This window comes from Melospiza melodia, chromosome 11 (genome assembly GCF_035770615.1).
Source record: "Melospiza melodia melodia isolate bMelMel2 chromosome 11, bMelMel2.pri, whole genome shotgun sequence".
Lineage (NCBI taxonomy): Eukaryota > Metazoa > Chordata > Aves > Passeriformes > Passerellidae > Melospiza > Melospiza melodia.
Window position 1 is genome coordinate 31676162 of NC_086204.1, and position 14019 is coordinate 31690180.

The following is a 14019-nucleotide window of genomic DNA, read 5'->3' on the forward strand; positions in this document are numbered from 1 at the left end:
ATCCTCATACAGGAACCACTCTGTTGAGATTTTTACAGCAGTAGAGCTCTTCTGAATGTTTGCCCATTCAGACTTCCCAATCACCTGAACAAGAGAGGTTATTGCTAAGAAAATATGTGGTCTGAGCAATAGCAGTGTTTCTTTTTTTTATGAGTGCTACTTCCAGGATGGCAGGATTGTGGGGGTTTTTGTTTGGTGCTGGCTTTTGGGTTGGTTGGTATTAAAATAGGGCTGATCAAATGTTTTAGAACGCTAATGTTTTTGACATCCCAGACTTCCTTCCCTGTCAATGCAGCAATAGCAATATTTCTTCTTCAGCTTAAAAGGCACAATACCAGATGTCCATCTAAACTGTGATTAACAGGGCTTGATTAATGATTAAGTGGAATAAAAAATCCTCTGGAGGGGAAAAAAAAAGTAATAAAAAAATAGAAAATAGAAAGCAAGTGGAAATGGAAACAACTAGATAAGCAAGGGAAACAGGAACAAGATGATGCAGAAGGGTAAACTGAAGAACAATCTGTAGCATAAGTGCAGTAGAGTTTATAAGACTGATCAGGTATCCAGGAACAGCAGCAAATTATCCATATGTCCTTCACTGAAGACAGGTCCACCACAAGTTGTATTTAGTAGGCAATCTAAAAGCATTGAGTTAAAATGGGACTTTGGTTATCCTGACAGCTGCAAAATTGAATAAACTATTCAAAAAGTCAATTTCTGAATCAAAATTTTGAATGTAAAGCACAGTGATTTTGTAATTAAGAAGTGTGAACTGAAAGAAGTTCAAATTCTAGCATGTTTTCAAGATACAATTAATATTATGACATACAAAGAGTTGTTTCTTGAATCTTAACCATCAGCAATAATTTCTTTTAATTCACCTAAACATTTTCTCGTTAACAGTACACTCCCATCCATTGAATCCATTTAAGTCAAACGATAACTGTAAACTATGTAGTAAACTGTGCATAAATGAGAATTTGATAGTGACAATAAGTTATTACTTGATAAAATGAAAATTGGATAGTCACAATAAGTTATTACTTTATCTTGATTTCTGGATAATACACTAATGAAATTATTCCTGAATGCTAACAACAAAGACAGAACCCTAAAGATAATGAGCATGTACTGGTAAAATGCAGAGTGAGATGACAGTAGATATATATCCTGAATGTTTTAAGAAATGCAATAAGGAACTTGACCAAAAGAAAATTACCTGAAACACAACTATGTATTTTCCTATTATTAATAGACAAAATGAAGGTTAACATATGGTTTTCTTCTTGGAGTATCTTTTGTGAGAGATCTCAATGACTAAACCTAATCAAAGCTTCTATAAAACCTGAAAGGATTAATATATATTAAATGGGACAAGTTGGGAATACTAGGACACAGAAGACTGACTTTCGAGTCTCACATGCCAGAAGGCTGTTCCAAATTGCTATTCTGTTCTAAAGATGGAAGCCAATGCTTTTCAATCCCAGGCTTTTTTTGACATACCAATAATTATCCCCAGTCTCTCTTCCTGCTTCACCACAGGCAAAGAAGTAAAAAAATGCTTGACTTGCGGATTACTGTCTTAAAAATCTGAAAATTAAATAAGTTTGCCAGTGACTCTATAGTCTTGCAAAACACTTTTAACTATGTGTTTCCTGATTATGTTATGCCAAGACATAAGTCCCCGTTTCCCTCACTGTGATTTGGATACCTACCCTGCTAAGCTGTACAAGTTAAGCAACTTGTGCTGGAACACTGAAGCAGCTATGTGTCTTCACAGAGCACATAAAAGCCATCATTCAGACTTAAAGAAAAAAAAAGGATGGCAGTGGATTGGCCTCCCACTCTTCAAATACTTCCCACCCACCAGAGAATTCAAACAAAAAAACTATTCCACAGCGCACATTCCATCCTACTGGTATTCCCAGAATAGAAGTGTTTCAATTGTTTGGCACAGTGCATCACCAGGAATAAATACATCAAGCCAACCAGAGCTTGCATTAGGTATTAATTAGATATAATTTCTGGGATATTCTGACATTTTGTCACAATATCAATACAATTACATTTTCAATTGCTTTGAGTGCTACTGAGAAATGGTCCTGAAGCATGAACAACTTCTCACACATTGTGCAAGTCTCCCATCTTGAGCAACACACAAGCATTAAAACCAAACAAATAAGAGGCTTCCTTTACTAAATAAACATCTCCTCATCTTTTGTAATGTGATAGTACATGGCAACATTCTTCTTACTCAGTAGTTCCCATGGAAGATTTTCTTATGGTCAGAATATTTCTTTTATTACAGATTCAGCACGCTAACTCGGCAGATTTGTAAAGATGTCCAAACAACTTTCAGCTGTATACAAAATCTGCTGCAAACTACTTTCTACCAAGTTCTATGAAAGCTGCAAAACAAATGAAAAAATCACCTCCAACAACTTCTTGATCAATGTTTATCACTACTGAGGTGTTGCCAAAGAAAATGGCAGGTTTCTTTCAGGGGTCCGTCATGCATTACAGAGGACTCACAGCTGCAAGTCAAGTACAAACTCCTCCTGAGAGAAATCTTGTGTTCTAAATAAGATTGTATTTTGGCAATCTGCAATTACCTTTAAAAAAAAGTTTCAATGGTGAAATAAACTGCAAATATAACCTAAAAAACCTTCAGATTCCTTGCTTTTTGTTCATATTTATTTTGATGTAGAATTGAAACTAATAGAGTGAGAATAGGAAAACCATAAAATTCCTCTAAAACAGAGGACCACAATGAAGAAGCACGCGATAAACTAAAACTGCATTTTGTAACAAGAAGACAGATTGATAGAACAGAGAGAAAGACAATAATGAAACACAAAGCAGATATTCCAGATGCCAGATGCATAGATAATGTCAAAATTGATGCCTGCAATGACAACAGCTATAGTTGAAGAACTGGACATCCATACTAATAATTTGCATAAACTTTCTTTACTCTTGGAGGGATGCAACCTCACAATTATTTAGAAGCATCTACATTAGTAACATTAGCAGCATTTGGTTGAGGGATTGCGTTAAATGGTCAGGAGGAAGCTGTGAGTAACCACAACATAACTTACCACAGGTTCTGTAGTGCAGCTAAAGCAGCAGAGAAAGACAATATAATACGTAGCTGTCATCGAATATAAACATAGCCCATAAAAACATAAGCACATAATTTAATCTTCTAATCAAATATATAGCTTTCATCTATCTTTGAAAAAGAAAAGAAAAGGTAAGGACATGAGTGAAAAGTAAACCAATCCCAGCTTACTCCACTTCCCTGTAAGCGGAAATCATGTACAAGACCATAGCAAGGGAAAGCAAACACATATGGCTTTCTCCTTTATTACACTAAGCATGACTGATATCAAAGTTAAAATGCCCTAATGTGACAGTGGTCACAGGGGTTCTTGGATGAGGGAAGAGACGAAAATGTTGACTCCATGTTCAGAAGGTTGATTTATTATTTTATTATATATATATATTACATTATAACTAACTAAAAAGAAATAGAAGGAAAAGGTTTCCTCTCAGAAGGCTAGCTAAGAATGGAATGAATAACAAAGGTCTGTGGCTCGGACAGAGAGAGAGAGAGAGAGAGAGAGAGAGAGCCAGCTCTGCTGTGAGTGGTCACTAAATCCAAACATCCACCCAAGACCAATCCCAGATGCACCTGTTGCATTCCACAGCAGCAGATAACCATTGTTTGCATTTTGTTCCTGAGGCCTCAGCTTCTCAGAAGGGAAAAAATCCTAAGAAAGGATTTTCACAAAAAGATGTCTATGACACCCTAACATCAGGAAAACATGTTTTAAGATAGTGCCCAGCTACCCCAACAGTTTGCAAGTGCTCATCAGGTCTGGGCGAGAGGATGAGCCGACAGGCCAAGACAGTGCAAGCTTGTTTGGAAGATCAAAAAAAGCACAGCTAGACAGACTACAGTCCTACCCTTCCACAAATGCTCCAGAAAGGCTCTTGGGGTCACACAGTGAGAACAGAAGCTACTTCCTCTTTCAGTTTCATTTACTATGCAGTCTACAGGCAGAATGTTACCCATAAACAAGAGAATCTTCCCAAATGCAGAACAGTCCGTATTAAGGACCACTGTCATTCAGTTGCCCTAGTTTGGTTGCACAACTACAACTTCTTATTTTAAAGGCAAAATTAATACAGGGCAAATTCAATACTTTAAAATTCACTGCAGGATGCCTTTTAAAGATAATCTTTGGTACAGACATAAAACTATGATACTTTGCCTTAAAGTATGACAGAAAATGGTTAGAGATGACACATTTTAGCACAAGCCCCTAAGGACTAGTCAAATCTAACAAACTTTAATTCCCATGTTGAATGCAGTATTATCTTTAACTGATCCCACTAACTAAACTGACCCAACAGCTTAAAACAAGTCAAAAAACAGGTGACCAAATATATATTAATTGACCATCCACATCCCCCAAGAGTCACTCAGCAGGGAAAAAAAGAAACACTTCCCCACACTGTTCCTTTACCATGCCATCCTTTCTTACTATATTTTTCTTATACTTTTGAGGGAGAAGAACATAAATAAACAAGATTTTTAGGATTTCTCATCTACCTTATTCTGGCAGTGGTTACAGTGTACATAACAGGGAAGAGTTTTGTAAAAAAGCTCTTGGCAGTTGGGGGCGTTCATTTTTTTCTGCTTGCAGAGCCACATTTCCAGGTGTACTATACAACTTCATCGATTGTCGTTGACTCAGAATTCTAGTGCACTTCTTAATTTGTTTTCCATCTCCACTTAGAGATTCACTCGATTTGGGGTTACTTTCACTTTGTTAAGAAACTTTCACTGATTTCTATTCCTATTCTGCTTGTCAGTATCCTAAACCACTCATTCACTACCTACAGATTTTTGATTCCCCCAGTTGAAAGGAAAACCTTTCATTATAAAAGGATTGGAAGAAAAAGCCAAGTTCCCAGCAGCTGAGCTCTCTTTAGTATCCTCTCTACAATTCCAAAATAAGCTTCCAGACAGCTGCCAAGATGGTTTTTTCCCTCAGACTGGAGCCCAAAATGGTGCCTAACCTCAAGTTTGTGGACTGTTGGTCCATGGCTCTTGCCACAACACTTAGTCATTTGCGAAAAGCCTATCAGCATAAATCAGAAAGGATCTGCTCTGCATGAACTGCATAACTACAAATACAATATAATATAACATTATGTTACTTGCTTTCCAAATGAAATTATGCATTCCTAGTTATAATAAATCTGTTAGCAATATATATGTACCTATTATATGCATATTTACGTAAGTACACACACACACATATATATACGTGTGAAAGAACTGTATTATCTCACAAATCCTACACAAACCTTTAAATTACGTATGGGGGTAAACATTATTAGAGTTCAAGAGTATTGGTCACAGGGCACATCACTTCCCTGTTTATAGCAGTTGCTTAGATGCTAGCACAGATATTGCATTGTACTGAAACCAAGAAAAAGGCGCATTCACAGATACAGCTTACTGCCTTTTGTCTGATAGAATAAAGCAACACAGCATAGGAATTATTTATCATTCTGCCAGGGGGTGGGAGGAATCTAAAAATAAATATTGTATTTTGCTACACTTAGCTAGTTTTTAGCAACCTGATCGTATCCAGGAAGTTATGACTCTTATAAAAAAAATCAATAATGAAAAAACCTAGTTAATTTTAATGCAATAGCCACTAAAATAATTTATATATTAATACCAGAGTTACTATTCCACATATTCATTTATTTCAAAGTACACTGATTATAAAGGACACTTACTCAGATACTAAATTTCAAGCACATCAGCTTGTACAAGTGTAGATGATCTGCATGCAATAGATACTCACTTTCTTCCATATATAATCAGCTGTACAGAAGAGAAAATTATGTGGTATCCCAGCCCACTCATGTTAGAGCTCCTCTTTCTGGTGAAACATACTCCTAAAGTACAAATGGGTTCCCACTCTTACCACATCAGAAGTACACACTAAATCATCTATTTTAATAGACATCTATTGGTTTAATGGAGGTACAAGCATGGGACTTCCTGCTGAAGAAGTAACCCACCAAAAATCTTTTGGGAACCTTAATAAGTGGTCCTCTTTACAGAGAGGATCATTCTAGGCAAAACTTCTTTTTCTTGGCAGATGTCAGAGGTCAATCAAAGGCATCATTCCAGGTTTTAGTAAAACAGAAGACCTTTGACTTCAAAGTGACTGCACAACACAGTACCTTCAAAGAGTACAGTCACTTGTACAGCTCTCTTGTTCAGCACAATCTAGTAGGGAAAGGATGATTTCATTTATGTGGAATGAGGCTGGAAAAATGCAAATATCCCTTAGTTAGAAGGAACAGTCAGATGTATCCCATCTCTGCCCATGAAAAGTTGCCTATAATTTGTATTGGCATGTGGACAGCACTGAATTTCTACATCAGCAGTAGACTCTGTGGGATTATCCCACAAGAGAGAGAGATTCCCTCCTGGCTACGTTTATTTCTGGGTGCTTATAGCATCCCAGATACTGCAAAGTGCCACAGCAGATTAATGTGATAAGAACTCTTGATGCTTCATATGGATTGCAGCTCTATTATTTGGAATGGCAGGTATGAAGCTATTTATATCTATACCTGGAGAGAAGTGAATTCCAGAGACTGGAATTCTAGTACCATAAAAACTTGGTACCAACAAATTTAGTCTGACAATATGAAAAGGAAAAAAAAAAGCAGAAGCATTCACAAAAAGTTTAAGTTGCACAAGTCTTTTATCCAAAATTATACTAACAATCATCCTAACAAAAATAAAACACAGGTTTATAATTAACTCTTAAACCCCGCACAGTTACCTATTTAACTTGTCACCACTTCCCCACATCATCTTCATGGACTTTGAGTCCTGTGTATCACACCACCTCCCAAGTAAGTGTTCATAGAAAATAAAGTTGAAAGGAACTTTGAAAGGCTCTTCTGTTAGTCTTCTTTCAGCATTTCTTGGGTACTTCTTCACTGTTTCCTCAACCTCTGACTGAAACACCTTCTTCAAAGTCCCAAATGATTCAGTACAAGTTCCATATATGGAAATCTAAACATCCAGGTTCACTTATATGTTGTACAGTGCACAGCCACCACATTTTCCTTACTTTCACTGTAACAAAGTAAGGTTGTTAACAAATATGGGTATTTATCTTCCCTATATTAAACAAATCAGAGTATTATTCCATAAAACCTCGTTCCTAACCTCACAGGAAAGCTCTTATGTTTATGTGCTTTAATAGTCCTAAGTTAACATAATTTACACTATTCCTAGATGCTTCTGCATTATTTTATTAGATTATTAAACAATAATGTTATGTCAGACTCCCTGACATAATATCCAGATGCTAAGGAATCGCATTAGCAGATTTTGTAAATCTGACTGCCTGAGTCGGATACTAGCAACAGAAAACTCAAATAAATACAGTTAAGCAACTGTGAATGTGACATGCCTTTACACTTCAGGAGTGAATGCAGAACAAACAGATTTTCTCATATCCAAGTGAAGATCAGTTATCAAATTTACTAAATCATCTCCACATTTCTGTGTATTTAACTCTAACAGCATTTTTTCTTCTGACCAGATGATTATGGCCAATTTATTTTATTTTTGCGTATTACGTAACAGTAACAACTACTTAACCTGTGCAGAATAAGATATTTATGACTCTAATATAAGGATACAGTGTAGAGAAATACAGGCCTAGTAGAACAGGAGAGACTTTGAGAAGCAGAGATGCAAGATTGGATGATAATACACTATACAGGCTTGGGATGGTAGTAGAGAGAATTTCCCCTCAACTATACATTAGAATCCTGCTTGTTAAAAAATATAACCAAGTTTAATTAGTCAACAAGAAGCCTAGCTTATTAAACTCTTTCTAGATAATGTCCAGTGACTGTTATACATAACCCACTCAATAGAGTATAACTATGCATAACAGTTCCATTAATCTCCTTGATTATAGGTGTTCTGATTGTATTGTCCTTGCTCGTGGCTGAGCCAATACCTCACTACCAAGCATGGCTCAGCTTAAGTCAATAAGCTAAAAGATGCGCAACACTCAAGTGCTAAAGGATGGCAAATGTAAAACCTGGATACTTTCAGATACTCTAGAATCTTAATTGGACTTGAAAATGCAGTAATTAATTTGGCTCAAGAATACAAAAAAGTGCTAGACCACTAGGTGAGGAAAAATTGTATTACCTAAATCCTACCAGTTTTATTGCCTATTCACTTACTGACTAAACCATCTCTGGTATGGAGTACTTTTCATATTTTCACAGAATCACAAAATTATTTGGATTGGAAGAGACCTTGAAGCTCATCTCATTGCAACCCTCTGTCATGGGAATGGACACCTTCCACTCGACTAGGTTACTCAGAGTCCCTTTCAACCTGGCCTTAGACACTTCCAATGATGGTGCAGACACAGCTTCTCTAGGCAACCTTTTTCAGCACCTAATCACCCTTGGAATAAAAAATTTCTTCCTTACATCCAACCAAAATCCTCTTTCAGTTAAAAACCATTGCCCTTTGTCCTGTCAATAGAAATCTTGGGGGAAACAAAAAGGGAAAAAAAAAACCAAAAAAAGAGGGGTTAAAAAAAGGTATAATAAAATCTTTCTCCATCTTTCTCACAAACCCCCATTATACATATCAAAAAGCTGAACAATCTCAACTCTTTTGACCTTTCCTTTTTTCACCTCATAGGAGAGGTGCTCCAGCCTGTTAACCATCTTTGTGGCCCTCCTATGGACCCACTCCAAGATCCCTGCCTTGCTTGTGTTGGGAATGCTGGAGACAGATGCAGTACCTTCAGGGTCTGAAGGTGGGGTCTCACCAGAGTGGAGCAGAGGGGCAGAATTACCTCCCTCAACCTGGTGTGCCACTTCTTCTCATGCAGCCCAGGACACCACTGGCTTTCTGGGTTGCAGGTGCACATTGACAGTCCACAGCCAATTTTTCATCCACCAGTATCCCAAGTCCTTCTTCTGCAGCATTGCTCTCAAATCATTCATCCTCCAGCTTGTGCTGATAATGGGGATCACCTGACCCAGGTGTAGGACCTTGCACTTGGCCTTGCTTGACTTCAAGCAGCTTGCAGATCCTCCAGCTTGTCATGCCCCCCGTCCCCCACCCCAAATGGCATCCCTTCCTTTTAGTGTATCAACTGAACCACCCACCTTGGTGTCATTTGCAGCCTGTGCTGAGGGTGCACTTGACCTCATTTATTTTGTTGATGCACATTCTGAATAGCACTGGTTTCAATACGAACATCACTCCTTACTGGTTCTCACATGGATACTGAACTAGTGACTGTAACTCTTGGGACAAGGATGGTGTGGAGGACATTACGACAGAACCAGACAAAAAATGAAGCAGCATGCTGAGAGAGAAAGTTTTCACTCAGAAAGACCTGTCTGCAGTAAAAAAACAACAGGGAACATATTACAAAGTGTTTAAAAGACTTAAAATTTTTCCCAGCCTCCCAAGTTTATTCCACAGTGAATCATTTTATGTAAAACTAGGATGCTGGCAAAATCAGGTATGGCTGAAGCTCTGTAACTAGGTTTAGCAGATCTACTCAAAGATCTGATGATTTATCCCACCTAAAACATGCACAACAAAGCCTAAATGAAGTGGACCTAACTTATGTCAGAGAAGAAAGGTATAAGCCATCTGAATCTGCATTTCACTATTTCCAACATTTATGACTATATTAAAATTTAATAAAGTGTTAAATTGAGTTTCACTTTTGATATGAACCTACCCCACTGGTATGAAATTTGAACCTCAGAAGGCAAAATTAATTACATACACACGCACAAGGATTTACCAGCAGTAGCTAGGGAAGTTTTATCTGCAGTAGCGCCACAGCCAATAGCTCCCATATAGTACGACACTGCTGTGGATAAATAGTCCATTTTCTTCAGTTTGAGGATGCCCTTCCTGGGCGGTACACATACATAAGTGGAGGAAATTAAGAATGGTAAATGCAGGCCAAGTGACAAAAATGACATCTTGGTAGTGTCACAGTTCCTCAAAAGCTGTTCCAAGTGAAACAGAACTTCCCTAGCAATTTGAGTTGGAAATAATAAATTGAGCCTTCTCAATGTTTCTCAAAATAGTGATAAAAGTTTTTTTTAAATATTTCATCATCCCTTTGGCCTTCAGTGTCCATTTGTAAGGTAAAACTGAACTGCAGTTCACTGCTACAGGAAATTGTTTATGGGACAATTACTGATTCTACAATGAAGTAAAAACTAATTTCAACATTCATTTCAACAGTCACATGACAGCATTTAATACTGCTGTCACATTAACGAAAAGTACTGCTTCCTTTAACAAAAAAACCCCCATTCCTAAACCATGCACTTGACTGATCTCTTCTAAAGAATCAGACTGATGACACAAGTTAAAAAGCTTTAAGAAGTATTTGCCTTTGTCATTTATAAATGCTGTGAGGAATCCTTACGATTCCAAGGAAAGAAGTTTAGGACATCTATTCCTCTGAAAAATATACCTGCAGGGTAATAAATAACTAGCTGCAGACAAAGACAACAAAGTCAAGAGAATAACTTTTACAGCAATCTAATTTAAAAAGAAAACTATATTACGTATGCTCAATTTGAAAATGCTCCACTTTTCGTTTTATAATTCCTCAACATTATGGAATCTAATAAGGAAAAGAACCTTGCTTGCCAACACACAAGAGCAGAGCAATTGCTCAGGATTTCTGTAAATGTACTAACACAATAAACATTACCACTATTAATACCCATACATGTAAATGAACTAAAAGGAAGTAAACCCACTGATGAAACAGCTCAAATAGACAAAATTCTACAATTCTTCAGAATGCTGCCTTCCTCCCTTAAGGTGAATAAAAAGATTCACCCTTTCTTACCCATGTAACATACTTTCAAAATGAAGTTTAAAAGATTACTATATAATGACAGTAAAACACTTAGTATCACTCATCATGACTTTATTAGAGGGATCTTGCTGACAAATAGCAAATGAGGAAGCATACATAGTACTTATTAAACTCTATTCAAAAGCTATTTTTCCCTTTCTGAATGCTGCGTTCCCGCTCTTCTTCCAGAATAATACTTCCACTCTTTCTGCCATCAGTGCTGAGTATCTATGATCTTAGGCCTACACTCCCACTGCAGTAATCTGCAAAACCATTTGAATTCCATAGGAATAGAAAAAGATTCTCTCAGAAGTTAAATTACTTCAGACTCACCAATTTTTATTTCACCTTAGCTTTGTGGCTTGCCTTCCCTCCCTAAAGGCTTTTTTTTTCCTATTCCCCTTTCCAAAGGAAGGCAAGCCATGGATTTTCATTTAGTCAGATCAAGGTTTACATCATGTCAGTGAATTAAAAAACAGATTTTTCCAAGGTGCAAACCAGCATGCCTATGGTACCGAGGCAAAGGCTGCTTTACCAAGCCACGTTTATGCTTTTCCACAATGCGGGTCATTGCTGGAGGCCTTCGGGGCTCCTGGAGCAGCAGACCAGTCCTGAGGGGGTTTGCTCATTCTGCACGTTTGTTTTGCCACGGAAATATCACGCACATTGGAAGAGGAAATCAGCTTTGCAGCAACACCTTCAAACAAGCTAAGCAGCTTTGCAAACCCCGTGCCCCCCATCGCAAATACATGGCTTTCCAAGGAGCAATTAGTGCAGAGCCCAAACACGCAGGTGTGCCCCCGGTGACCTTCCCGCGGCGCCGGCCGGCAGCACCAGCGGGCAGCTCCCGCTGCACGCCCCGCGAGCGCCGGCAGCCCACAGGTACCAGCGCTCAGCGGGCTCCGCCCCCGCACACCGCTCCGGCGCCCCCCGGCCCCGCTTCAGGCATCCCACACTCGAGTCGGCTCGGCCCGGCCCGGCCCGGCCCGGCCCGGCGTGCGCACCTGCCGCCCGGCCCCTCTCTGCCCCACAACGCGGACAAAGCGGCCACAACGCACCTGCTCCCGCGGCGAGGGCGGCGGCGGAAGCTCCAGGTCTGCCCGCCCCCATCTCTGCGCCCACCGGCTCTTTCCCTGAACCGATCGTTCTGCTTTGCTCCAGGCCGAGCCAGGCGCTCCGGCGTCCCGGGGTCTACCGCCAACACGGGGGACTCTGCGGCCACCGCGCCCCCACATTCGCCAAGGGGCACAAACTCCGTCTCCCTCCGGCCGCCGCTGTTCGGCCGGGCGGATCTACGCTGTAAACAGGCCGGAGGACAGTACAGGCGCCGACCGCCCCCGCCCCAGCACCGGCGCTCGCCCCGCCGTGCCCCGCGCTCACCGTAGAGATGTGCGGAGGCTTCGCCCTTCCTCGCCATCGTCTCTCGATGCCCTCCACGCCGGCACTGCCGGGGCACAGCCAGGGGCCCGGCGCCTTCCCCCGCCGCTCAGCGCGTTCTTTGTTGCCGCGAAGGCATGAGAGGCGGCGGCGGCCGGGCAGCCTCCCGCTCCGCTCAGCCGCGGCCGCCCGCAGCACCACCCGCACCCCACGCCCACCCTCCCGTCCCGCCGGCTCCGCGGCGACGCCTGCGCCGACCCGCGGGGGCGGTGCCGCTGCCCGGGTCGCGATGAGGGGGAGTGCGGGCGGAGCTGCCGCGCCGAGGGCCGGCGAGGGGTGCCGGGACGGGTCGCTGACTTCGCGTGGGCCCGGCGGCAACTTCGGCATCTGAGGAGAGCGAGCGAGGCCGGACCCAGCGAGCCGTACCTGGCAGGGCGGTCTCCATCCTCCGGCGCCAGCCCCTGCTGACCGCAGCCGGGTGTCTGTGCCCGTGCCCTGCGCAGAGGCCGGAGCTGTTGCCGCTGGTGGGAAGCGGCCGGCCGGCCCTGGAGCCGCTCCCCGCCCGCCCGGGCCCCGCCGAGAAGCGCCTCCCTTGGCGGAGCTGTCCGTGCGGCCCGTGCTGAGCGCCGGGCCGGCCGGGCCGCCCTCGGGCCGCAGTCTCCTGCCCAGCAGGAGCTCCCGGGGCTGGAGGCAGCCCTCCGTCTGTCCCTGACTGGGGAAGTGTGCTGGTCCTGGGTTGCAGCATTTTCATGATTCAGTCAAAAAACACCCTCAATACTGAGAAATACTCAATTCTGGTCATAAACTTTCCTTCAGTTGCCATCCTCCTCCATGCGTTTTATCTGAATGGGACAAAGGCCACTTACGAGCAATTAGTCCAATTGCTGAGATTCTTTTACAGTCGTGACAGCACAAATCATCACTACAGTAAAAGGCCACTATATGCAGATGTCATGATGTTATTATCTGTTGTCACTAAGTCCAAGACAACAGAGTATTTTATAAGACAAAACATTTTGAAATGACAGAAGTGCACCTATCAGCCATTACTTGTATTTTCAGACATGAGCTTTGGAGGAAAAGTTACTTTCCAAGGCTTGCAAATAAAGATATCCTTCCTAAAACTGGCTTAAGACCTCAAAAGCACATGGCTCATTTATTGATGAGTAAGTTAATGCCCATAGATCATGGAAGTTGTTGCTCTGCTTGTATGGAAATGTAAACCAATCATCTGTGCATTAGTGAGGGCACGTTCCTTTTACATACAAGGTGTGTGCATCATCAGGTCTTGTAGAGGTAGCTGCCTTGGCTAGTTTCAAGAAAATTAAATCAGGCATATTTACGACCTTAACTATCCTCCTAGCATTCTCAGTTCAGGCCAATCACTCCAATATGAATTATATGCATTATATTAAAAATACATATGTAGTTTTGTCTGATGTAGTTTTGTCTGGTAGTAGTGAAAATACTGGGGGGAATCACTCCTCCTCCCCCCCATATATAGAATTGTTAGAATTTATACTTTTATGTATATATTTTCAAATGAGTACTTGCTTCCTTCCTTTCATCCCATTTTATCAGAGTGGGCAGAGGTTTATGACTTTGATTCATGATCATAAATTTGGGCAGAGGTTTATGATTCTGTGCACTG

At 41.2% G+C, this 14019-nt stretch overlaps 1 protein-coding gene across 5 annotated transcripts in view; it reads right to left on the bottom strand.

The window, feature by feature from the left end:
• The window catches only part of SLC44A5 (solute carrier family 44 member 5), a 68624-nt gene extending 55775 nt beyond the window's left edge, over window positions 1–12849 (bottom strand). Inside the window, exon 1 of one of the 5 annotated variants that reach the window (XM_063166365.1) lies at window positions 12795–12849. In XM_063166365.1, coding sequence (XP_063022435.1) covers window positions 12795–12813 — 19 coding nt within the window. In that variant the 5' untranslated portion in view covers window positions 12814–12849. Of the gene's footprint in view, window positions 1–9258; window positions 9319–12049; window positions 12242–12371; window positions 12495–12794 lie in introns of those variants that run through there. The other 4 variants (XM_063166364.1, XM_063166361.1, XM_063166363.1 and 1 more) reach the window with 4 other exon arrangements.
• Window positions 12850–14019: the final 1170 nt, after the last annotated feature.